This window comes from Podarcis tiliguerta, assembly GCF_965153285.1.
Source record: "Podarcis tiliguerta genome assembly, chromosome: 3".
NCBI classification, from domain to species: Eukaryota; Metazoa; Chordata; class Lepidosauria; order Squamata; family Lacertidae; genus Podarcis; species Podarcis tiliguerta.
In genome coordinates, this window is record NC_139536.1 from 65,290,329 (window position 1) to 65,317,709 (window position 27,381).

The following is a 27,381-nucleotide window of genomic DNA, read 5'->3' on the forward strand; positions in this document are numbered from 1 at the left end:
AGGAATGATAATCAAAATTAGGATTGTGCTTTAAATCTTGCAATAACTTCACAGTAGGATGCTGGGCTCTTTTGTGACACATTGCTGGGAGTCTCTGACACAGCTACTAAAGGAACACTTGACACACTGTTTTATTTGAGTCTTTTACATTTTGTACAACTGGGTGTTCTTCAAAGCAGTTCAGCACTCAGAGAACAACGGAATGTACTTTCTAGCACAGTCATCCGAAAGCTCTTACCCCATCTCAAGGCTATTTCTTTAAACAGGCTGCTCCCTGTATTAAACGTACAGTGTTTGATCTTGTTTAAACTAAGAACTTCTGGCTTCACTTGCATTTTAAAAGGAACATTTGTTTACTGACAGCACAATCCTTTGCATGACTCATCACAAGTAAGTCTAATTGACTTCAATAGGAAAGGGTAGAGGATTGTAGCCTAAGAATCCATTTCTTCCTTTGGAAAGCCACAGACAGTTGTTGTCATGGAAATGATTGCCCTGCTGAAAATAACGGCCGTCATCTGTACTGATGCTGCTGTACGTGCAGCTTATATATAAATAAATGCCATCTAGGGAGATATTCAGTACACAAATACATTCTGGGTAATGGTGGTAATGTTAGTTAGATGACACTTTTCAAATTGACATCCCTGAGTGGGAAAAACACAATCTGCTTTAGCCTAGGGAGGGTGTACAATTTTAGGAGCTGGTCATCATTAAAGGGCTCATCCATTTCTTGGCTTAGACTGACCTCTAGGAGTTAGGGAAGAAATACACGTTTTGAGGGGACAACGGCTTTCAGCCCTGCAGTTGCCTCATAATGGCATGAAGGGCAGGGAAGGGAGCAGAAGAATCAGGGGGTTATCCCTTCCATATCTATTGATCCCCCCTCCCCATCCACAGCTAGGGTATCATCTTTCTCAGTTGGCCTCTAGAAATAAATCCAGTGGAGGAAGTAGCAGGGGAGGCGGGAATCTTTTTCAAGGAAAACTGAGAGGCATGAAAAACATTACAATTTCCTCCAAGAAATGCGTTCCCCGCTCCTGTATTCATGTCAGGTGACATGGACTTCCAAATGTTTTGCTTAATGCTACTAGAATGCATTTGTATACCTGAAGGAGGGCCTTCTGGTGGTTCCCTCACTGAGAGAAGTGAGGTTACAGAGAACCAGACAGAGGGCCTTCTCGGTAGTGGCGCACACCCTGTGGAACACCCTCCCATCAGATGGCAAGGAAATAAGCAGCTATCCTATTTTTAAAAGACATCTGAAGGCAGCCCTGTTTATGGAAGTTTTTAATATTTAATGCTGTATTGTTTTTAACACTCGATTGGGAGCCGTCCAGAGTGGCTGGGGAAACTCAGGCAGATGGGCAGGGTATAAATAATAATAATAATAATAATAATAATAATAATAATAATGTACTACACATGCACCCCTTCATGGATCACTGCCTTGGACTCAACCTTTCAAAACTGCAATAATTTGGACAGCCCTCCAGCTATTATAACCACATGCTGCACGATTGTTTCTGAGATGGAGGAGCTGGATTCTGTCTATTGAGGTTAAAAGGTAAAGGGACCCCTGACCATTAGGTCCAGTCATGGCCGACTCTGAGGTTGCGGCACTCATCTCACTTTATTGGCCGAAGGAGCCGGCGTACAGCTTCCGGGTCATGTGGCCAGCATGACTAAGCTGCTTCTGGTGAATCAGAGCAGCGCAGAAACGCCGTTTACCTTCCCGCTGGAGCAGTACCTATTTATCTACTTGCACTTTGACGTGCTTTCGAACTGCTAGGTTGGCAGGAGCAGGGATTGAGCAACGGGAGCTCACTCCGTTGCGGGGATTCGAACCGCCAACCTTCTCATCGGCAAGTCCTAGGCTCTGTGGTTTAACCCACAGCGCCACCCGCGTCCCTCTGTTGAGGTTAGGTTATTAAAATAAAATAAAATAAAAAGAATAATTTATTATTTATACCCCGCCCATCTGGCTCGGTCTCCCCAGCCACTCTGGGCGGCTTCTAACAAAAGATTAACAATACATTAAAGCTACATTTAGCGAATGGGGACAGGAAACATTGCTGCCCAGTCACACCTACGTTTAAAGCCTGGATTTTCCCCGTACTGTTTTGCCGCAAAAACCAAACCAAACCAAACAGCATAACATAAAATACTTTTAAGGTAACCCAGAAGTCAGATGCCTGTGCGAGTCTACACTACTAAATCCTGCGCGCTGAGGGGGGAGGTGGCCAGGGGCGGCTTTTCCTCCTTCAGCCCGGAAGTGACGCGCTGCTGCCTGTCAAAGCTCGTGGTTAGTGAGCGAGGCAGGCTGGAGAGTAAACAAGCCCTCGCCGCTCGGTGCTGCTGGCTCCATCTTTAAAGGGCTGCCGCGCAACTCAACCGCCGCGAGGAGAAGAAGAAGAAGAGGAAGAAGATGGGGGCTGTCTTGGGCCTCTGCTCCATGGCGAGCTGGGTAATGTGGCCAGAACCGCGGCCTCCTCCTTCGGGGCCCTCCTTCGCTGGGTTAGGGAGTCGCGGGGGCGGCGGCGGCTATTCAGTAGCTGCAGCAGTTCCAGAGGCGCAGGCGCAGTGAGGGGGCTCTCTGACTGCGCCCCCCCCATGCATCCCCGCGCGCTGTCCTTTCTCTGCGGCGAGGCGGCCCCTCCCTGTCCGTGATGCGTCCCCTTTGTTTAAATCATATATAATATGATTTCGTTTGCCAACGCCCTAGAACTGATGGAGGAGGCGCCTTAACGTCTCGACCCTGTTGTCTGCGCCTTGCAGGTGCTATGGCAAAATGACAATGCACCCCAAATTAAAAACCCTTAGTAATGGAAAGCAATGGGTTGGTGCAGGGCCGGATTTAGGTTTGATGAGGCCCTAAGCTACTGAAGGTAATGGGGCCCTTTATATGTGATATTTTAGGGAGCAGGCTAGCAGGCGGGGCCCATTACTTACATCATAGGAGCCTGCACAGCACAAAACACCGTTGATGTATGTTGGTTTTATTTTGTTTTTGTTTTTTATCTTATATTTTGGAAATCGACATCCGGAGGTTTTTTCCTTTAATTTTTTGGGGGCCCTCAAGAGAGTGGGGCCCTAAGCTATAGATTGTTTAGTTTATACATAAATCCAGCACAGGGTTGGTGATGTTGCCTCTTTAAACATTGGTCCTTTGAAATTTGACAGTTCCTTGCTTTTTTCCTGGAGGGCAGTTTGCTATCTAGGTAGTTGCTCCCCCCCCCCCCCCCGCATCATCTTTTATCCAGCCCTCATGCTTTCCTCCTCTGTGGATAGCTTCCTAAGGCCATTTTTAGGAATGTCTCTATAAAGGGGTTCTGAAGTTGCAATGTGAAAGGTGTTTGTGTGTGTGGTGGGGTTTCGTTATCTCTAATTTTACAGGGTCGTTTATGGTTCCAAGGCATGTGGCAAATGTTTGTACCATCTTATACCGCAGTGTATGCTAAGTCACCATGCTAGGAGTATATGTGGGATTACAGAACTGAAAATTATGAGTGAAGGAGTGAACCTCCTTTTGACAAACCCTGCATTAAAGTAGGATCATCTGTAGGTGTGTAAGAGAGAATCAAATCAATCTAGAGAAAATGTGGACTTTTTGAGGAAAAACAACACAATATCTTGAGCAGCAGTAGAAATTCATATTATTGTTTTGTGAGACTGAAATTTGTGGATTTTTTTCCTGTTCCCTGGGATAAATTCCTGCTATGGAATAATAAAGGCAGAGTGGAAAGTTACAGTGGTCAGACTGGGCAACTTGATAGAATGTTGCTTAAACTTTTGCTGATTTAACTGTTGTGCATTCCTCCTAACCTGCTGGAAGTTAGAGTAAGAGCTTGTCCTACCAACTGAGCTATCCCAGGGGATACTATATTTTTCCCTACACCTTTGAGGATATTGAAGTAAAATGTGTAATTCAGTATATACCTTTGATGCAGGCATAAAGTAATAACAAATCTCTACCAAACTGTAAGACATACACTTTTTCTTGGCTATGGTGTACATCACTATTTGCCCTGCTAAGCATAACTAACAACTTGTGTAAACAGTCTGTTGACTGTCTTGGCTGTACATGGGGCAATCACAGAGCCATCTGAGAAGCAGCATTGCAACATCACCTTCGCTTTTTTGCAGGATTTGTTCATGCTTCTATTAGTGTTATAGCACTAAAACAAGAGCCCAAGGACCTACTGCTCATATCTGCACACATTTTACTATCAAAACTATGGCCTTTGCAGTAATGGGTATACAGGAAAACGTAATACAGAATATGAGATTACAAATATTACATTAGTGGGGGTGTGATCCTTAAATATTATGACATCAGAACCAGTAGTTAAACATTTTAACCACGTAATTAACTGAGCATAACTTTTTATTTTGTCTTCATACTCCTCCCTTTCTTTCTTCAGATACCATGTTTGTGTGGCAGTGCCCCATGTCTGCTGTGCCGATGCTGCCCCAGTGGAAATAACTCCACTATAACAAGGGTGATATATGCCCTGTTCTTGCTCCTTGGAGTGGGCGTTGCATGTGTGATGTTAATTCCAGGAATGGAAGAACAGCTGAAGAAGGTCAGTTTACAACTATGGTAGAATTATTGTGGCACTGCTACTGTAGTTTGGGATTGACTTGTATTTTCTTTTCAGAAGCATTGCTTGCTCTAGAGAGCACCTTCGTATCCGCACCTCCTTTTATTCTAGAATGTTATTTAGTGTTTTGTTTACATATGCTAAGGCCTAACTATGGAGCAGTTCTCTCATTATGACTGCCTTTCATTGAAGTATTTTAACATTTAGCATAATGGTTGTCTGCAAAACCTTGCCTTCTTCCCGTATTAGTTAGCTGCTATTTCAGACCAGGAGTATACATACATGTATGTATGTGGCTTTTGAAAACACCAGGAGACTATATTTTATGTATTTAAATATATATATAATGTATTTAAATCTTCAATTTAACATTGGCTTGTGAGACCCTTAGATATGTACAAATTTCAAGTAATGAAGAGATGTTAAAATAATCCTGTCATAGTCGGCTCCTAACAAAACAAAAAGTTTGGGTTCTTCATTGACATATGTTAATATATTTTATGTTGTTCATTACAGATTCCTGGATTTTGTGATGGCCAAGTGAATTGTGATGTTCTAGTAGGCTATAAAGCAGTATATCGGGTGTGCTTTGGCATGGCCATGTTCTTTCTCCTGTTCTCCTTAATGATGATCAAAGTGAAGAGCAGCAGTGATCCAAGGGCAGCAATACACAATGGGTAAGAAGAAATCATGGCCCAGCTATGCCCCTATCTGGACAGGGATAGCCTAACTATTGTTGTCTATTCTCTGGTAACCTCAAGGTTAGATTACTGCAATGCATTATACATAGGACTGCCTCTGAAGACGGTTTGGAAGCTTCAGCTGGTGCAGAATTCATTGGCCAGGTTGCTCATGCAAGATGGTTTGAGCATATTACACTGATCCTGGTCCGACTGCACTGGCTACTGATTACCATATTTTTCTGTGTTTAAGATGATATTTTTTCCTATTAAAGAATATGCAAAAATAGCGGGTCATCTTATACACGGATAACAGAGGGGGAATGGGCGATTGTTGGCATCAGACAGCATGCAGCGGCGATTGGGTGTGTGATAGGTTGCTGTGGCAAGGCCTGCTGACGATTGTTTGCAGCTTTGGCAATGGTACGTGCTATTTTCGGCATCAAGGTGTGTGTGCAATCTTCTGTTGTTGTGCTGAGTGTGCAGGTGGGCTTTTGGCGGCGTGCGTGCAGATGATTGTTTGCTGCAGCGATGTGTACAATTTTGATTGGCATGCAGGCTGTAGAGCGATTGGCAGTGCTGACCCCCCCCCCCAAAAAAGCTCAGCAACTGTGGGCAATCTCCCTCCCAGCCAAGCACAACAACTTTGGTCAATTTCCCCCCCCCCCCCCTTTTGTTGCGGTCCAAAAAAAGGGTCATCTCATACATAGGGACGTGTTGTACACAGAAAAATACAGTAGTTTCCGAGTTTTGACCTATAATGCCTTAACCGGCTCAGGACCGCAATACCTCAAGGACTGTCTCTTTTCATATGAACATATCATCTTCTGAGGCCCTCCTTTGTGTGCCTCCTTGAGAAGTCTGGAGGATGGCAACACGAGAATGGTCCTTTTCTGCAGTGGCTCCCCATCTGTGGAATGCTCTCCCCAGGGAAGTTCGCCTGGGGCCTTCATTATACACCTTTAGGTGCCAGGCAAAAATGCTCCTTTTTAACCAGGCCTTTGGTTGCTTTGATTGACATCCTATGTCCTTTTGAAATGTGTGGGGGGTTTTGGGGGTGGTGGTTATTGGGTTGTTGTTTTTATTTTGATTACGTATTTTGGTTTTATATTTTGATTTTATTCTGTGAACCGCCCTGAGACCTCTGGGTATAGTGTGGTATATAAATTCATTTACATATATATATATAGAGAGAGAGAGAGAGAGATAAATTGTAGTCTTGTGTTTCCTGCACAAGGTATATAAATAACAAAACCTGAAGGCTGTTGCTTCAGGTCAGTGAAGAGATCATATGAAATATTACATACAGTATATTATGTAAAGTATAAATTTTAAAAATACTGCTGATACCCTAACTTTGATGGTTCTTTGGTGATATTTCAGATTCTGGTTCTTTAAATTCATCACAGCTGTTGCAATTACAGTTGGAGCGTTTTTTATTCCAGAAGGACCCTTTACAACAGGTATGATTGCATTGAAAGTCATGTATATTTTGCACAGAAACTGTTTCCAATAGCTTTCAATGTGATACTGAGTTCTTATTTAACAGATCTTAATGTTCTGATTTGTCACGCTGGAGAAGATGCGTAGGTCTTTGGCATGACCCAGGGTTGGGAAACCTTTCTGGCCTGACAGGTCATATCAGTCCCTACCTCAGTTTGCCAACTTTTGACAGGTGGGTGGTCCCAACTACCTGTCAGTGTCCCTTGAGCAGCGATTCTCAAGTGCCCAACAGCCAGCTGATTGTCAGGCATTTGGAAACCATAGCACAAGGGGTATTGCCAGTATAGGACTGGCAAAGCTGCATTCCTCAGCAATCAGCTGTCCAATTGAGTTCCCCATGCCGAGCTCAGTTACACAGCTAATCCAGTGCTGTCTGTACCTGCCTCATACCTGATATCCTATATGATGTCAGGTGGCCATGGTTTAGGGAAAACAGTTTTGTGGGCCAAACTGAGCTAAATCTGGCCTGCAGGCTGGAGGTTCCTTACTTCAGCATAATCCCTTAATTCTCATTCCCAAAGAATCTAGTTTTACGTATGTATAGTCACATACTCATATATATCTCTTAAATCCTTGTGCTTTCCTCACTGTTGGTTTTAGATTACAGTGGTGCCTCGCAAGACGAAAAGAATCCGTTCCGTGAGTCTCTTCGTCTAGCGGTTTTTTCATCTTGCGAAGCAACCCTATTAGCGGATTAGCGCTATTAGCGGTTTAGCGGCTATTAGCGGCTATTAAAGGCTTAAGGAATTAGCGGATTAGCTGCTAAAAGGCTATTAGCAGCTTAGTGCCTTAGAAAAAGGGGGTGGGGAGCGAAAAAAAATCGCAGGAACTCGCGTCTTGCGAAGCAAGCCCATAGGAAATTCGTTTTGGGAAGCACCTCCAAAATGGAAAACCCTTTCGTCTAGCGGGTTTTCCGTCTTGCGAGGCATTCGTCTTGCGGGGCACCACTGTATAAGCTACCTGGGGACATAGCCTTTTTTATCTTTTAATTGTCAAACTCTTTAAGGGTTTATTTTACGAGTAAATTTTACCCTGATGACTCTGAATCACTCAATACATGCTAACAATTCAAACTGAGAAAAATTATTTATGAAAATTAATATATTAATTATTTTTCTTTCTAGTGTGGTTTTATGTTGGCATGGCCGGTGCTTTCTGCTTCATTCTTATCCAGCTGGTTTTACTTATTGATTTTGCCCACTCTTGGAATGAATCTTGGGTCGAAAAGATGGAAGAAGGAAACTCAAGATGCTGGTATGCAGGTATGTAGTGGTTTGTTGGTCAGCATCACAGGAGGGTTTGTTTATTAAAATTGGGACATGCGGTGCTCAAATTTCAGTTTTAGGAGTCATGAGCTCAGAACTCTTTGATGTTGCTCTTCACTCGCTAGTTGCTGACCATGGAAGGGTGTGTTTTTGTGCATGTTCGGAACTGAGAGTTTGAATCCCTCCCATCCCCAACATCCCATAGTTAAGAGGGAATTGGTGTTTCCAGAAGTATAATAGTGATATTGATCACATGGGGCCAGAAGAGGAAAAAGTTGTGCCTGAATTGATGCGACTGTAGTAACAACTATAATTACTGAGGATTGATTCAGTTTTTCCAGATCTTCTAGAGGCAATAGTAGTTTAGTCTGCCTACTGAAGTTAATCCAGCAGATCACTTTTCTTATCCAATAAATCCATAGGATTTATTTTTCATCACTGCTCTAGTGAGCCTCCTTCAAAAGTACTAATAAAACCTGACTCCAGTTTTGTTTGCTTCTTCACAGCTTTGCTGTCTGCCACAGCATTAAACTATCTTCTGTCTCTGGTGGCAATTGTCCTATTTTATGTCTATTATACTCTGCCTGATGGCTGTTCTGAAAATAAGGCATTCATCAGTGTCAATATGCTGCTGTGCATTGGAGCATCTGTAATGTCAATTCTGCCTAAAATCCAGGTATGAGGTTACATTAAGTGGATATTTGTTTTCATAAGATTCTGGCTACTACATCAGCCTTTCGTCAGATTTCTACATACAGGTAATTCACATCTTATGCAAGCATTTGGTTCAGGGGGGGTGGGGGTGGTAGTCTCTGCATACATGCAAAAGCAAATAAAGCCAGGAAACCCTAGAACTGATCCCAGCACCCCACAAGGTGAAGGACTGCTTACCAAGCTTTGGGAAGGAGGCACAAGGGCTCTGGGACATTTCCAGAGCCGTCACACCACCTTCCCAAAGTCTGGCAAGCCTGTAATTACAGCTTTGCGCAGGGGAGGGGGGGGGGGAATAAGTAAATGGAAAGTTGGTTTCATCTGCTCTCCATTCATTCATTTCCTACTCTCCCACCCTGTGCTAAGTTGTGATCACATAAGAAAAATCAGCGCAATATGCAAGTTACCTGTATTGTTTTGCTTTCTGTCTGCATATAGGAATCACAACCGAGATCTGGGTTGTTACAATCATCTGTGATCACCGTTTATACAATGTATCTAACCTGGGCTGCAATGACCAATGAGCCAGGTAAGGAGATTTCATGTTGTTGTTGTTGTTGTGGGCTGCAATGACCAATGAGCCAGGTAAGGAGATTTCATGTTGTTGTTGTTGTTGTTGTTGTTGTTGTTGTTGTTACGATCCAGAAGTGACTCTGGCAGAACTCCTTTGTTTATTGCTGTCACACCTACTTTGGATGATTTTAAAACTTTTGAATGTTTTGAAGCTTTGAAGGGACAAAAAACATGATTAAAAGCATGATTAGGATTGCAGTTTTGGTATACAAAAGACTTCTTGTAGGGCGGGCAGTTCATTCATTTTCAGCTTTGTATTCTTGTTATTAAAAAAGTGCACCTAGACACTCCGTTGCAGTGCGCATAACCTAGGTTTAAGGTGTCATTTCTCTCCTAGCTTTCATATATCCGTTTCTAACACTGTTCTGAACACTTGCTCTCTCACCACACAGTAGCAAGACTAGCCAGTGTCCTTCTATTGCATGGGGATGCTGCTAGTACAGTGCTCAAAGAAAGCACTGTTAATCCCATATCCTTTGTATGGAAAGGCCATAGCTGTATTTCATTGCAGTTGGAAAGCTACACAACAAACAGCTCAAAAACAGTTTTGTGCCGTGTAAAAGGCTAGCACCTAGTGTATATTATTATGTTGGACATTGCTTCTGTGAGAAATAGATTGTTTTGTGTAGAATAATCTGACTTTCAATTTTTTGTGTCTTTACTGATCTAGACAGACAATGCAATCCAAGCTTGCTGAACATAATTGGCTATAATTCCACAAGCACTCCAAGTAAGGGTCAGTTTGTCCATTGGTGGGATGCCCAAGGAATTGTAGGCCTCATCCTGTTCTTAATGTGTGTCCTGTACTCAAGGTGAGCAGAACTTTGGAAAACCTTTTCCAATTTTCAGTTATTTTTTTTTTTAAAGGACATGTAGTGACACTATCCACTTTTTAACTGCAGCATTCGGACATCCAATAATAGTCAGGTAAATAAACTGACTTTAACCAGTGATGAGTCAACACTGATAGAAGATGGACTTCCCAGGAGTGAAGGCTCTCTTGATGAAGGAGATGATTTGCACCGTGCTGTTGATAATGAGAGAGATGGAGTTACTTACAGTTATTCATTCTTTCACTTTATGCTTTTTCTTGCTTCGCTTTACATCATGATGACCCTAACCAACTGGTACAGGTATGTGGATCTTGCAGGAAATTATGGAAGGGTGACACTTCCATAGACTACATTTCATTGACATTATCAGTGCTGATCACCTGTAGGGGTGGAAGTGGGCAGAGAGGCAAATGTTGGATTCATAATCTCCTCTCCCACTTATCATAGATTATTGGTGGCAGTGAATTTGATTCTTACATAATTTTTTCAATTTTAATAAAATAAGTGGTGATCAAAAGAAGCTATTCAGTTCCACAAATGAATCGGCTAACACTTTATCTCTCCTCTTTCTCAGCCCTGACCCTGCCTCTGCATCAATGACCAGTAAGTGGCCATCTGTCTGGGTGAAGATCTCTTCCAGCTGGATTGGCATAGTCCTCTACGTGTGGACTCTGGTGGCTCCACTTGTTCTAACAAACCGTGAATTTGACTAAGCCAAGTGTCTCATCTGAAAGCTCTTGCTTTATTTTGTTGCTAATTTGAAGCTAACAGTATTCAACATTGAGATGTAATTTGTAAATAATACGTGTATGTATCGTCTGAATAGTTTATCATGTCTTCTGCATGGTTATACTTTTAAATCATGTTCACTTGCTATTTCAGTGACTGTTTTCTAGTTGAGCTTGATGATGATAATAATACATATTAATGATTAATACTGAGCCCTCTTCCAATGTTGGGGGAAAGTAAACACATACGGTGGGTAGAGTAGGGATGAAGATTCTACCACCACTATCACCCTGCTATTTTTGTCACTTTTACGATTTGTAAATGGTGACTGTGTGAAGCAGGGAGACTTTTGCATCCATGGAGACTACCTGCTTCTGTGGGTGAAAACCTTGGTTTTCCATTAGGGAGCCTTCACAGATACAAACATCTCTCCGCTTCACAATAACACCAATTGGAAAGTGATGAAAAAGGCAATGTTGGGCAGAGCTAGTGTGATCTTTCCCACTGCTCCCTTCTGTATATTTCCTTTCCCTTAACTAGCACCTGGAGAGGGATTTGGGGTCAAACTAGATGTGAGAACAACAGTTCCATGTGTTTCAAACTCCACAAATATTTGGCTCAGCCCTACTGCTTACTGGAGAATTCCTAGATCGTGTACAGTCAAAGGTGCATTAAAACAGTATTTTTCAGTGCATTTAGATAGGCCGAGGTTGAAAGTCAGATGTTTGCAGTTATAATCAGATGGGGAACCATGAAGAGTGTTAGAAGCTAGGGCGATCTATGACAATCTTACTGGCCTTTATTGCAGTTTAATAATTGTTACACAGCAGTTTTCTAGTTAGTAAAATATCAACTTTGGTCTAGCAAGGAAGTATCTTTCACAACTGTGAGATTTGCCCAGAAAAGATGAGAAAAATATGGCTATGGCAGATAGGAGAGACAGTAATGGTTGTAAGCCTTTGGAGGATACTCTATTGCCTCAGCTGAATCATGGATGGATGGTTGTCTAGGAGAGTCTGATGCTGAATGAGAATCACATATCAGGTGTGTGTTAAGTCTAGGTTACCTTTTTAGATCATAGCTGATCTGCAGGAGGTATGATCTTTTGTTTGTTGAACAAACATCAGATGAACAGGAGCACAGGAAGGTCAACTCTAATGAGCCTTAGCTGATGATAGAGCAGAGCAAAGGGGGGGGGGGGGGTTAGTAGGAAGGGAAAGATTGTACCTGTGATTCAGTTGCCATTTTAATCAATTTGTGGAGGGTTTCCCCCTTCCACACTTCAAACGACAAAGAGCCCCAGCTGTCACTAGGGCTGGTGTGAGCATATAAGAAAACAGCTGTTACAATTCTGTAGGACTAGGTTTTGTACTTGCAGGTTTGAATAAGTACAAGGCCTCTTTAAAGAATGTGAACAGGAGTAAATGTTTAAGGTTGTACTTGAAATTATTCAAAATGTGCATGGGGTATCAAAAATAGTTGCCATTTTGACCAGATTTGTTTTTTAAAGTGAAGTGCAGTGAAGTATTAATGCATGCTATGGGCTTTTCATTTTTGTAACCATTTGATACCAAGATGGTCTTTTTAAAAAAAACCTAATCAATACTTGGAAGGTTATTTAGGGCTAGCACTCATTAAATTGAAGTTAAGGAGTGAAATGGATTGCTATCCCCCCACTGCTGGTAGCTGTAGTATAGTATATTTCACGCTGATGAGGTAGACTTCAGGTACTGCTGTTTATTTTTATAGCTTTTTAAAAAAATCTATCATGGCTCCATCTGTTCCTTCTGTGGGTATAATTGAGCTTAGTTTGTAAATCAAGTTCTGTATCTTTATAAAAATACTTTCCTGGATAAATTGATATATACCAATATTCATTTTTAGTTAAAGCACACTTGCATTTTAATAGCTGATCTCTTCACGTATGTCATTGATTCTTGTGTCAAAGGTATTATCTTTTGTGTGTCCATTGCCGGCAGTGGATTTGTACCTGGAAAATCCTAAGTCTACATAACTCAGAAACTATTAGGTGTTTTGCATAGTTTGTTTGTTGGAAATCTTCAAATACTGTGCTTTGCTGCTTGAATGGGAAGGTACAGTTCTGGTTTGCTTTTCCTTAAGGATTGCACAGCTGACAGAGAACAGTTTCAGCTGTAGTAGCACTGTTGTGCATTACTGAGTATCAGTGGTGAATTTCTATTAAAAAATACTTAGATATATTTAATGGCTGACTTAGGCTCAACATGAATGCAATTTCAAGGTAGCTTTAATATTTAGTCATTTTGTGTGTATGCTATAACTTAGTAAACATTCAGAAAAAATGGCTGTTTAGGTCTTCCTAGTCTTGTTTTGATTTTTTATCCAATGTGGCTATAGACCATACATTTTCATAGTACTGAATATACTTCCTCTAGCCTGCTACTGAAAATCCCCTTTAACAAAGAACACATTCACAGAAAACCCCCAACCCATTCAACAGCATTTGTGCCTATGGGGTGAAGCAAGTAGTGGATACTCTTACGACTATGAAATTAAGATGGACACTTGTCAATTCAATGAAGCACTATATTCAGTTCTGGTCCCCTAACACAGTTTTATTTAAACAAAGTTGTAAAAATAGAAAACAAAGTACAGAAGAATTAAACTCTGAGTGCTACGACCTCCATCCAGAGTTACTTATTTACTTGTGTATGTCATACATTAGGACTAAAAGTGAACAAGAAAAACTGCGAGTGGCTAATACAGAGCATCCAATTACCTGGCATATTCTGAATACATAATTCCAAATATGACAGCACTAGAATGAACTCATTGTGAACTGTTGATGGTTTGTATAAATGTTTAAACTGCTCTTTTGAGACCCGAGTTTTGGGGAAAGTGATAGAACAAACTGTTTAAGGTTCCACAGTAGCTGCTCACAAAATGCCATTTACAAAAGATAGATCCCAAACAATAGCCTCAATAAATAGTTTGCTTTAACTCTCGTATTAGTTGTTCAGCAGTGGCATATCAGTGTCCATTGGCACAGGAGCAAGTTCACACAAATAAAATAGTGTAGCTTCACTAGCTTCTGCTTCTGTCAGTGGCTCCAGACGAACCAGTTTGCTTTGGGTTGGTTGAGGATCCAGACCACTTTCCAGGAGTTCATCCACTTCTATTGGTTTATCCACAGAAGATACTGATTCAGGTGTCATATTTGCATTCTCCACTGAGCCTGGATTTCCATCAAGGAATGCAAGTAGGGGAAAGGCAGTATATTGAATGAGCTGTTTATCTGCAGGGCAAGAAACAAACCAAACCAAAGTAATTACTCAACTGCTCTATATTCCTACAGAAAAGGCTAAAAAATGAAGAGAAACCTGTCAATGTACAGCACAACTACAACTCGCTTTCCAAACATACTGGGTATATGTTAACTATTTTATTCATTTCATGTCTAAACTAAGGGTATTTATGAATGCAGGTTAAATTATACCCAATCTACATTTCTGAAACTAAGAGAACTTGCATATCAACCTGATTTGGGGTCAGAATTAGGCACATCTTGTGTAGATGGTTGAGCACTATTAGTCTTCATCGTTTCAATTCCCTTTGTCTCCACCTTAAAAGCAAGCATGGTTACAAAAATCAGATGACTTCATACTAATTTTTTTAAGGAACAGAGAAAACATTTGTCTAGAAGATAACTGCTACAAGCAAATGTTCAGGAACTTATCTAGCAGCTGGGACACAGAAATGTTAGAAATCTAGACTGTCACCATGGGTATATCCACCCAATCACATTCAAATTTTACTCTAGAAAGCATGTCTAAAATAAGGACAATACATTTCAAAATGATGCAAATCTCCCATTTCAAAACCAGTTCTTAGCCTGTGCTTTTCGCCCTCTTTTGAATGCTACATCTACTTTGATAATAACTTTTAAAAATACTGATGTGTTAAACTGATGTTCTGGCCAGCATGTGATGCCCCCCAATATAGAACTTGAAAACTTAAGATGCACATGTGTAATTTTTCAAAATGCAGAAAAAAAAATCTGGAAAGCACAAAAAGGAAAACAGCTGCATCTTTAAATAATGTGTCAATATCAGCCTTGTTAAGGTACACAAAATGTTAAAACAAATATTAACATGCTATGCAACTGGATTAGACAACTGGCCATTGACATTACACCGTATTTCCCACTGCTGTGCTACTTTAAAACTTACTTTTGTACTATTGATATGACCTGTAGGATTCATCTGCACGGAACTTGAAAAAAGCTGGACAAGACAAAATGTACACCAAGTTTTAAAATTCTATATTCTAGATATAAATTGGGTGACTTATAAACCAAATTAATCTTTTGTGCCTGAAATAGCTACAAATAGAAATGTTCTGCACAAACCTGCTGCTCTCTGAAACTGCAGTCTCAAGCTGTTGTTAATATAGACCTTTTAAGGTATAACATTTAAAAAAATGCAAATGTACTTTTCTTACACAAAATCTTTGTAAAGCCAAATTTGCAAGGAAAATAGAAGTAAAAAAAATATATAGTGTAAATATTTACATCAACCAGGAGATCTGGATCTATGCTGAACTGTCGTCCTGACAACATGGCCTGGAAATCCTCTAAACTGCAATCAATGCTCTCAAGATAATCCAGAAGTTCCACCCTAAAGGAGTGCAAGAAAACTCCATGAAATTCTAGCTTTTCTGAGAAATATATTGTACAAATGAATCAAAGTGCAGAAGAAAAATGAAGGTAAAGAGGACAACCAATAGGATTATTTGGAATTCAACAGGCATGAGTATAATTCTAGGTATCTGAAAGTGATCCACTATATACCATGGGGGTATATAGTGGATCAAGCATGCATTGATTCTACAGAAGACCACTAGTCTTTCAGTAAACACTAAGCATGACATTATTCAGTATTAAAAAAGGAAATGAGCATCTACTCTAACAGCTATCTGTCCCTTTTCTACTGAATCCAAAACTGAGGAATACTGAAGAAATATTAATTTGATTTATATACCACCCTTTATTCAGAAGATCCCAGGGCAGTGTACAACATTAAAAACATATTTTAGTTAAAGGTAAAGGGACCCCTGACAGTTAAGTCCAGTCACGAACGAGACTGGGGTTGTGGCGCTCATCTCGCTTTACTGGCCGAGCATATAAAAATATATAATAGTACAATAACAGTCTCCCTCTCCTTAACAGGTCACAGATTATTTAATACCCAAAGGTAAAGAGGTATGTTTTTGCTTGGTGCCTAAAGACATGTAATGATGGCACCAGGCTAGCATTTCTGGCGGCGGCATTCCACAGACAGGGAACCACCACAGAAAAGGCCTATTCTTGTGTTGCTACTCTCTGAACATCATGGGGAAGAGAGACATAGAGAAGGGCCTTGGATAACAAGCACAGGGTCCGGGTTAGTTTGTATGGGGAGAGGCGGTCCTTAAGGTATTGAGGTCCTGAGCTGTGTAAGGCTTTAAATGGGTCAGCACCAGCACTTAGAATTGGGAAACATTTGAATCTCATCCACTATGCCATTTTCAGAAAGCAACAAATCAGAGAACTAGTGCAAATTTAAATATTCATGTAGCTCTTCTTTAAGCTCTTAAAAAAAAGAGAGAACAAGTGTGAACTTTAAAGATGATTTAAAGAATGTGACTCACTTTCCAAGAAGATTGATATTTTGTGAAATCACTCCATTCTCACTGAGTATTGAATCCATCATTGAGACTGGGTCTTCTGCTGTTAAGGTTGACTGGCTGTTTAACTGAACAGCACCAGACATTAATGGGCTTGCACCATAAGGGGAAGGACTGACAGAATCACTGGATGGAATTGTGGCTGGTTCAGCAGTTGTATTTTCATGGATTATAGGAGCATAGTCATCTTCATTGTCATCTTCGACTATTACAATGTCAGGACTGTAACTGCAATACATATATAAAATGTGATTCAAGAGAAGCAACATCCACCACATTTCCTTTGCAGCTCATATTAACGTAGAGAACAGCTATTAAACTGCTGCCCTTGTTATGAGCTACATAATGCTATTGTTTTGCACTTCCTTAAATGCTCAAATACTGAGAATACCAGTACGTTTCTTTTTTTTCGGAGGAAGGGTAGAAGCGGGAAGTACCTGTTTGTTGGGTTCCAGGGAAAGAGAAGAGAGGTAAGCTCTTCCAACTCAAATGTGGCTAGGATGGCAGGTGGTAGCATATTTTAATATTCTTTTTTTTTATCCTGCCCCCAGAAATCTGCTCCAACATACCCCATTTTGTCCTATACTGCTGGGAGTATATGCCTGTGGAGCTTTTTGTGAGTGTACATCAGGGAGACTCTAGCAGGTGTTTTATGACACCCCACAGCAAAGCTACACTCACTACACTTCCAATAATAATAATAATAATAATAATAATTTTTATTTATTTATACCCTGCCCTCCCCAGCCACGACCAGGCTCAGGGCAGCTAACATCAAAGTGTAATACATTAAAAACATAAATCAAACAATCGATTAAAATACATATAGGGGATGGGAAAACTGATTGCTCACCAGGCCCAACTGTGCTGGTCTTATATGAGTTGGTGGAAAGGCTTAGGACGGCCACTTATATACTGGGTCTTAAAACAAAAAAAAAGTTTGTGTATTTCTGGGGGGGGGGGGGGGGGGTCAGACTGGGCCCCGACCATAGTCCTGTTGGAACAGCTCTGTCTTGCAGGCCCTGTGGAAAGATGTCAAATACCGCATGTCTCTTGCGACAGAGCATTCCACCAGGCCAGGGCCGTAAAGACCCTGGCCCTGGTCGAGGCCAGCCTAACGTCCTTGAGGCCCAGGACCTCCAAAGTGTTATTGTTTGTGGACCATAAGGTCCTCCACAGGGCATACCAGGAGAGGCGGTCCATAGGCTCCCTTTAGCCTACACCTTTCATCAGTTACCTTTCAGAACAATTTTGATTTAATGTTAAAATTTATAGACTAACCTATTGGATATCTTGGATCTTATCTTTTGATTACACAGGTATCTTGGGATCTACACAAGACCTAGAGGGTCAAACTATCAAGCAAGATATGGACATAATTTCTGTAGGTCAGTGTGCCTGAGGATATTTAATTCCAAATATTGTTTCTGTTTCTTACTTTGAGTCTGAAGCAGCATCTTCACTGCTTTCTGGAGTAACTGGAGGCTTTTCTTCATCACCAATATCATCAGTGATATCATAAATAATAATATCGTCTGACAGCTGTTCTCTCTGCTTTAAGCCATCGGTCCTGCTGTGTGGTACCTGCCCATTTACAAGAACCAAAATAGTGTCATAATTATTTTTTAAAAATTTAAATCAACCATAAATTGAAACCCATTTAGATTTATAAATCATTAGAAATTCAGACATCATACTAAACAAACATTTAGGAGGAAACTGATACAATTTCCAAATGAGCTTTCTTGACAAGTGTAAAAAGCAGCTTAAGACGAGAATCTGGAGAAACCACCCTCCGCTTAACTTTGTAAGGTGAGGGTGAGACAGTAAGTACAGTTCTGAACAAAAGCTGCCATCCTAATTAGGAAGTTGTGTGTACACAATAAAGGGGGGGGGAAATACATTTTCTCCTTCACAACCAATGTGGGCCTTAGAGGGTTCAAGATGAATGGAAGAAAGTTACAACATAGTGAAATAATTTGTGGGAGAAGATGCAGAAAGAATGCAAAATCTGTACAATGTGTACAGACAAGACTTCTTCAGATTGTGTTTAAGGAAAAAAATAGCTCCCACATCAATGACACCTGTTCTTTTAGCTGAATATTTTACCCTGCTTCCACCCCATTTAGCTTATCAAAACTAAACAATAATCTGACAATGCAGTATTGGGTGTAAATGCTATGGAAAAGCATCACTTGGTGCCCCCCCCCCTTTCTGTCAACAGCATTCTTGGTACCTTACTGCTATATGCCTGATCTATTTTCACTCCATATAAAGGAGAACAGCCAACACAAGGGTTATGTGAATAATGATTACTGTACTCATTTTCATGGGGAATATTATATTTTCTCTGTCCAACCAAGCAGTGATTCTGTCCATTTTTTAATACTTTCCTTAAGTAAATTTCAGAATTAACTCACATGATGTTTGTTTTCTGCTGGTTCTTTGACTATCTGCTGGAATATGTTGGACTTCGGTGTCCCATTAGTATTCAGAAGCAATGGGCTAAATCATAAAAGAAAAAAAAAAGTTTTTTAAAAAACACAAGGATTTAAACTTATGCTTCTATAAACACTATATATCCACAAAATAAACCTGTGTTACAATTCCAGTATCGTCAACCTGATACTTACCGTTTTCGTTTCAAACTCACAAGTTGGTTATTCTGAACAAGGGTGACAATGAACTGTACAATCTGCAGAAAAAGACAGAATGCTGCCTTTAGAAAAATCCTACACACAATTAGGAGCAAGTTCAACTGAACTCAATAGTTCAATTTTATTTTTTATGGTACTATACAGAGTCAAGTAGGCTAGAATTAAAGCCTGAAATATCAAAGGCTTAGAGTCACCTTCCTAATAGGAAAGTTAAGAACAAGAGGATTTAGAGGTCTGGGTGTCATTCTAATGCAGAGATAATAGTGCAAATCCCTAAACAGCCTAATTTTTGTATGTTTTAGATATCAGATTTGTCTAAAAACAATTTAAAAATTATGAGATGGAACTTAAAGGCATTCAAAATATAAAACATGGACTTCTGCAAGTTTTATATTTTGTGTATATCCCTGCTCATAATTTTATCTCCGAGAAGATAATTTCAAGCTTTATTGAATTATTGCAAGTCACCTACCATTCAAGCTACCAATTTCCACTAAAACCCCTGCCCCTTTCCAACACACAAATTACTGCTTCCCTTCCAATTTTGCACTGCATTTATAGATGACTTTAAATTATTCTTCTGAAGAAAGAAGTTACATAATTACCTTTCGAATAACTTGCTGTTGCTGCAGATGTTTTGCTCTCAGTTCTGCTACCTCCCGCCAAAGAGATTCATTTTCTCTGTTTCAAAATGTTTACAGTCAATATAAGGATTACTAACTGACCCAGATAAAGGTAAAAAGTTAAAGGACCCCTGGGCGGTTAAGTCCTGTCAAAGTGACTATGGGGCACTCGTCTCGCTTCAGGCTGAGGAGGCAGTGTTTGCCCACAGAAAGCTTTCCGGGTCATGTGGCCACCATGACTAAACCACTTCTGGTGCAACAGGACACCATGACAGAAGCCAGAGTGCACGGAAACACAGTTTACTTTCCCGCCGCAGCAGTACCTATTTATCTGCTTGCACTGGTGTGCTTTCCAACTGTTAGGTTGGCAGAAGCTAGGACAGAGCAATGGGAGCTCACCCCATCGCACATTTTTGAACTGCTGACCTTCCAATCGGCAAGCTCAAGAAGCTCAGTGGTTTCAACCACAGCGCCACCTGCATCCCAATAACTGACCTAGTGAAACTTGGAACTGTAATTATACCTTATTGTTAACTAAGCCAAAACATATATAATTAAAATAATCACATATTCATGCTTATTCTCCTTAGATTGTGAATGTCACACCTCTTCTTTGTAATACAAAATACACAAAGACAGCACTACAGGGAGTACTCAGTTGCCTTACTCAGAATAGACCCATTGAAATGGAAGACCCATAGTCATGGCCATTAATTTCAATGCATCTACTCAGAGTAACACTCAGGTGAATACCAGCTTTAATAAACAACTGTTTCCTTAAAGGTGCCATAAACCCACCAGTAATGATATAAATAATAATGGTGATGATGATGATGATGATGATAATAATAATAATAATAATAATAATAATACCCCGCCCATCTGGCTGGGTTCCCCCAGCCACTCTGGACAGCTTACAGCAATCTAAAAACGGTTTTAGATGAACTAGTAGTCTTTCATACTCTTCTTCCTGAAAAATCAAGCTAGAAATCTTATTTACCTCTTCAGAGCAGATAGCCTGGATTCAATAGTCTCTTGTTTACTTTGAACCTTCTGAGCACTGCTTATGATTTTAGACAGATCTTCCTGACGAATTTTATTTTCTTCAGGCCTTGAAGAAGAAACCTGTAAAAATTATCACCACAAATTTCAGTTAACATGTTACTTTTAAAAATATGGATTACAGTGACTATTTAACTGATAAATAAGGTTTTGCTCTGAATCCATGCAGAGCTTTGTACTTCTGCTTTCAATTAACAAAAATGTACACATGGATGGAATCTGCAAGATCATCTAGGGATCATATGCTATCTGAAAATGAACTAAATAAACAAAGGCTATGCTTCCTTATACTGATCAAAATAGGTCCAAGACTTGCTTCTGCCTTTAGATCAGAGAACTGGCCATGCCCCTTTGTTGAAGGCATATTTTAGGTTACAGTAAGCCATCCTTGATCTGTAGTTCTAGATCTTGATGTGACTGAAGGCTTTCATGCAGTTGTTTTGAACCGTTGCATGGCAGTCTTGTTGGCATGTGCATTGCTTTGCACATTGCATGTGCATTGCTTTGTACTCAGTAATGTAGATTTCTGTTCCCACTTACACTATCTGTAAGATCCTGGCAAACCCTCACATGGATCTACGTCAGTGCTTACAGAAGGTACAAAGCTTCCAGACTCCCTTTCACTAACCTTTCTTTTAATGTGCTCCAGTAAGTCTTCCCGTCCTTGCTTGAAGTAGGGGTGCTGGAATTCAACAGGGCCATCTCTTTCCAATTTGACAATGCCTGAGTCAACATGGACTACCTTACGGAAACCATCTGAAAAAAATAAATCAGCTATGGAAAAGCCTACTGGAATAATCAAGGCTACAATCCTCATTCAGTTGAGAGAAAACTGTTGCTGTCTTTGTGCAGGTAGCAGCACTGCCTATTCACATTTCTTTTACCTTTAGTGAAAGCTATTCTGCTACAAGCTGCCCTTCATTTGTGCAAGTTTCTGTGTGACTAACCCTAGGTGCATTATCAACCTATGCAGGGTCCCATTTTGTTTCCCTTCCAGCCTTATTAGTCCTGGATTTTATCTTGGGATAACAAGGCCGTTCTCATAAGAGCAGCGGAAGGCAGAACAACAAAGCCAACCACAGCCTTCATATATTAGTACTATAAAGGCTATACCTAAGAGTTCTAGCTTTAAAGTGCCACTTAAAATATGACATACACATTCAATCATCACAACGCTATGCTGTGTTACAAGATGGGTGTCCTTCCTAAAATAAGGAGATGAACTTATACTGCTACATGTCATGTCAAAACCTGTCCCTTCTGGAAGAAGATACTATCAATATCATGGGATTTCTTTTTTATAAAGCTGCCACACATGCTCTCAAAACACTTATAAAAACCATTATTACTGGTTGTCAAATATGACTGAAGTTCACACAAAAACCAAGCTGCAGGTTGCAGCTATGAGGATGGCTCGTTCCTTTGAATCAATTCTCTCAGTGTCAGCTGTCCTTCTCCTAGTTGAGATTCCTGCATAGATGACCCTCTGGGTCCCTTCCAAGTCTACATTTCTTTGATTCACTCAATATGCAGTATGCATTCTGCTTGTTTCCCCTTGCATTCCAGTCAGTGACTGCAGCAGAATGCCTTACGATACTGTTTTGTACAATACATGATTAAAACTGAGGAATAGTTAGAATCTGTTATTACAATAAAAGGTAGAATCCATCTCAGAACTGAATTCCATGGAGTTCAATGTTTTAAATGTAGACCAGCATATCTAAAGGTTAATACTACATATTGTTATAAAACTCACACATATTCAGCTGTCTCACAAAGCTTGCCATGTTGTTGTGCTTGAAGTACTTTGGAAGAATCTCTTTGGCAAATCTTTGTTCATCCAACACAAGGAAACTCTGTCCATTCTGCAATGAAGATCACAATCACATTCAATGCCTAAATAATGTGGTTAGAAATGTAAAACAGTTTCTTAAGCATAGACTATCATTAACCAAATGAAAAACAACAAAGCCAGCGGATGTGATGGGATACCTGGGCGGAGCTAAACTTACACAACAACTTCAGTAGCTCATCGAAAAAATATGGGAGAGAGATCCCAGCAGACTTTAGGGATGCCAAAACTATGAATCTCTTTTAAAAAGGTGATAGAACAAAGTACGGAAACTATCAAAGGATCTCTTTATTAGCTGCAGCCTGCAAAATTTTTGCAAGGATCTTAGCAAGCTGTCTCCGAACAATATCCGAGGCTACCCCTCCTGAATCCTAAAATGGTTTTCAACCTTCTAGGGGGATAGTGTACATGATTTTCAGCGCTCGACAGCTTCCAGAAAAATGCTAAGATCAAAATTAACCCCTGTATATGGCATTTACTGACCTGACTAAGGCCTTTGAAACTGTAAATCGTAATGCCCTGTGGACTGTCCTCCTTAAAATCGGCTGCCCGGATGAATTTGTGAACATCTTTTGGCTCATCCATGATAATATGACAGCAACAATTGCAGATAATTGCTCTCAAAGTGAACCATTCACAGTGGGATCAGGTGTTAAACAGGGTTGTGATATCACCCCAACTCTTTATTTACTATTTTCATTGCCATGACCCTACACTTTGTTGAAGGGAAACTCCCCACCAGAATAAAAATCATATCAAACAGATGGAAAGCTCTTTAATTTGAGTAGGCTGAAAACAAAGAGTAAGGTTACCTTAACTTCTGCCATAAAGCTTCAGCATACTGATGACAACATAGCGTGTGCACACTCAAGAGGATGACCTCCAAACCATCCTAAATATCTTCACGTAAGCTTATAAAAAGCTTGGCCTATCGTTCAACATCCAAAAAACCAAAGCGCTGTACCAACAAGCACAAAACAACGCCTCTGCATAGCTACAAATCCAACTCAGTGGTGTAATGTTGGAAAGCGTCAATCACTTCCCCCACCTGGGCAGTTACCTTTCTACAAGGGCTGACATTGATGCCAAAATCCAACAACCTTTGAGCTCTGCAAGTGCAGCTTTCTCCTGATTGAAGTGCAGTGTGTTTGTGGACTGGTACATTCGCAGGGAAACCAAAATGCTTGTTTACAAAGCTATTGTACTACCAACCTTACTGTATGCTTGTGAAACATGGACCATTTATAATGCAACTCCATTGATACAAGTTAGGAATCATCTATTGCATCTTGCTCCTCACTATTTTTATGCTAATCTTTGTGCATACTGAAACAATGTGCAGAGTGCAGCAAGATCAGGTAAATCAGGAAGAAGGGGCTAATTAAAAATGAAACAGATAAATAAGAATCAACTGCAGAACGATTCTGCTGCATACATACCCGAGTAATATTCATTCTTACCATGGCTGAGCTTAGAATATTTCAGAATTGTTATTTATACTTACAAAAAAAGGGAGACAAAACACAAGCATATTTCCACAACTCCTCAAGGTTACTCAGATAAAACATGAAGGAGGCAGACCATACTCCCTATTAGTATGGTATGCATGTTGCTCAGTAATTGGAAAATTACAAAGACGAGAATTCTTGGTGGAGAAAATATTCAAAAGCTCTGGTCATGAAAGGGAGCCGCCCAAAAGGCTTATTCTTCCAACTTGTCTCTCCGTGAAAAAGTCTACTTGAACAAAAGTTTCATGTGCACATCAGAGCACATGTGCAGTGTGTACATTATTGGTGGTGTTGGCGTTTCTTTTTCAAATTCTTGTTTACAAAATTAACTGCAAGATTTGGCCTGTTCTGCTTGTCCCCTGCAAATTTTGGGTTTCCAACTGGTGGCACCAGTGACTACACCACTGTCCTTGGTCTGTTACCTACTGCTTCCCTGTTGTCAAGCGCTTCGGCAGCATTCTTTATTGTACTACTTCCTGAAAGGTCTTTAGGAGAGATTGGATGTTTTCAATTGTTCCCATTACCTGGATGAAGACTTGACCAAGTCACCACATCTGCAGCTTTCCAAAGAAATGCTGCAAGGGAAGATGAAGAGAGATTTCCTGGACAAGCACTCAGGCAGAGCTTTTAACCTTTGCTGCCACCAATGCCCTTTCTATATTGTTTGACCCTTCATCTACCCATAACACCCTGGCTTTTGTTTCTTTGCCAAACTGGTGTACATGACTGCACAAATTCCTGCAACTGTTTCCTTAATAGAAAGTGTCCTTCCTCTTAAAGAGACCTGAAATGGATGCATGGACATACAAAATGGACTGCAAATGAGCAATAGGAATGCAGTGTAAATCTTACTGTTTATATTAAGATGATTAAATAGCCTATTTTTACCTACCAAATAGTTCCTAAGGCTGGAATCAAACAAAAGAATTAAGTACCTAAAACTTCATATGCTAAAAATAAAGTGTCACTGTTAGCAGGACAGGGAATGTGACACAAAAACTATGCAAAAGATGAATGCCTCCTGAGATCTGGACATTGTTTGCCTTAGGCATACAAAGACCGTCTGAAAATTGATCACCAAAGCTTTCCTACCCTGCTGTTCCAATTTGTACAAGTTCCCAGACAATTGTGATGCTAATGAAAGAGGACCTCTTCTACACTGTTATAGAAAGAGCGTACTCAACATTCATCAATTTGTTCATAACCATCTCAGTTCTTTGCTTCTCACCATAAGGTTTTATTCATACAGGTGTAACTCCTTCCATAATTCTTGGAATTTGTCTATTTTGGGCAAAACAGAGAAGCAGTAATCTAACAACCTGTAGCTCAATATGGTCTACGGAGCTACTGAGCTACCACCTCCTCTTCTCCATGTAAGCCTACCTACAGGGGAGCACTACTAGAATCAAACCTAGGACAAGAAACTATAGTGATTATTTAGCACTTTGGTGCATTCAAAATGATCCATATCTCAATACACAAGACAGCTGTTTTGACTAAAACAGACCAACATGGCTACCTCTGTTTACAAGAGAAGTGAGTAACCTTTTTTGACTTGAGAACCACCTTCTGCGTTGCTGATCTCCTGGAGCTACAAACAGAGGTCTAAACCTCTCTACTGACTCCAACACTTTGCGTGTATTTATGTTTCCTTCTCAAAATTAATGGACTATTGGAAGTCAATAAAATGGCATGTATGTGTGTTAGTGCATAAGAGGCTGAGCCTGTACCTGTAAGGGCAGTTCTGCCACTCCTGCTTAACAGTTTTGTAAGGCCCCATGTTGTGGAGGTAATGGGCAAGATAATACTGTAATGGTTCACCTAGAACTACTGACCAAGTTCATGTCTAAGGAGAAAATAATAATGCATGAACCAGGGACTCCCCCAAACCAGATCTTAACACAGTCAGTAAGATGCTCACGACCTAAGTATGTTCTCTTAACTCGTGCCTTTTTTTGTGTGTACACCACACGCAGGAACACCCCCCACCCTCTGGTTGCGGACTATTTCCATACAAGGCGTTTCTCCTACATGCGAACCACCTCCGTGTTAAGGACGCGGGTAGATATGTGCTGATCCACACGTGCCTACGTCAAAGCCACGTTTGGGAAGGGTCGCGCGGCACATCCTCCTCCCCTTTATATTTGGCTGCCTGTCGCCTCCCTTCCCCTGGAACTTGTTTCGCAGCCATTAGGTAGACTGGGGGGGGGGTAAGGTTCCATGTTGCGGGAACCGAAGCGCGGCCTTCAGATTGCCGTGTGGTGTGTATAGACGGCTGCCGAGGCCTCCTTCTCTCCCCCCCCCCCGCTCCCTCGGACGAAGGCGCCCTAATAGCGAACCCGAGTGCGCCTCGGGCCTCACGGGGCCCTTCGCGGGTAGGCCGCGTGAAGCCCCCCCACCCCGTCAGGAAAACAGAAAGCGTGACCAACGCCTGACCACGCCCCCTTCCCTTCTCTCTCCCCCCCCCCCGGCCTTTTGTCCCATCGAAGGCCCAAGACGCAACACAGACGGGAAGATGGGCGGCTGAGGGGAGACGGAGAGAAAAAGGGTGGGAAGGAAGGAAGGAGCGCGGGATCCATGAAACGGCGACGGGAGATGGCGGGAAGGCCGATCCCTTCCCTCATTCCCGCCTCGCTCCGCGCCGCGTCGCCTACCGAGCGAGGAGGCCTCGCCTCATCCCGCTCCCCTGGCCCCCATCCTCCTTCTCCTCAGCAGCGCCTACCTGGCTCCAGGTGATGAGCTGGTTGCTCGGCGCGTCGCCCACCAGCGCCCAGAGCTTGCTGAGGAAGGCCGGGACTGCGGTGGCGGCGCCCGCGTTCGCCGCCGACGTTACCGGCTGCTGCTGCTTCATCTTCGCCCGCTGAAGTGCGCCTGAGGCAGTCTCGGCCGTCGGTGCCGCCGTTGTCCTTCGCTACCGCTGCTAATACCGTCGCCGCCGCTCCTCCTCCTCCTCCTGCCTGCCCGCTCCTCCCCCCGCAAGGCGCGTGCGCGCCGCCCCGCACGCGCGGCGGGGGTGGGCCCTCGCGAGTTCTTCGCCCCGCCTTTTACATAACGAGTCCACGTGCGCGGCCCTCACGT

General features: G+C 41.4%; 2 protein-coding genes across 9 annotated transcripts; one reads left to right on the forward strand and one right to left on the reverse strand.

The window, feature by feature from the left end:
* The first annotated feature begins 2,238 nt into the window (after positions 1-2,238).
* Positions 2,239-13,563, forward strand: SERINC1 (serine incorporator 1). Its single transcript, XM_083435078.1, has 10 exons — positions 2,239-2,467; positions 4,425-4,586; positions 5,121-5,281; positions 6,668-6,747; positions 7,912-8,049; positions 8,559-8,728; positions 9,202-9,292; positions 10,007-10,148; positions 10,239-10,469; positions 10,744-13,563. Exons 1-10 carry the CDS (start codon positions 2,429-2,431, stop codon positions 10,880-10,882), a joined length of 1,353 nt encoding a protein of 450 aa, XP_083291204.1. The 5' UTR covers positions 2,239-2,428; the 3' UTR covers positions 10,883-13,563.
* Positions 13,472-27,381, reverse strand: HSF2 (heat shock transcription factor 2). 8 transcript variants are annotated; one of them, XM_083435021.1, is made up of 13 exons: positions 27,026-27,381; positions 22,700-22,808; positions 21,572-21,699; positions 20,882-21,006; positions 19,864-19,939; positions 19,235-19,296; positions 19,022-19,106; positions 18,040-18,185; positions 16,566-16,829; positions 15,448-15,553; positions 15,107-15,160; positions 14,415-14,499; positions 13,472-14,172 (listed from the first exon to the last, which is right to left on the reverse strand). In XM_083435021.1, exons 1-13 carry the CDS (start codon positions 27,152-27,154, stop codon positions 13,886-13,888), a joined length of 1,656 nt encoding a protein of 551 aa, XP_083291147.1. In that variant the 5' UTR covers positions 27,155-27,381; the 3' UTR covers positions 13,472-13,885. The 8 variants fall into 8 exon arrangements, with proteins under 8 accessions (XP_083291147.1, XP_083291149.1, XP_083291150.1 ...); XM_083435023.1 differs by lacking the exon at positions 27,026-27,381 and adding an exon at positions 26,559-26,659; XM_083435024.1 differs by lacking the exon at positions 27,026-27,381 and adding an exon at positions 26,034-26,144.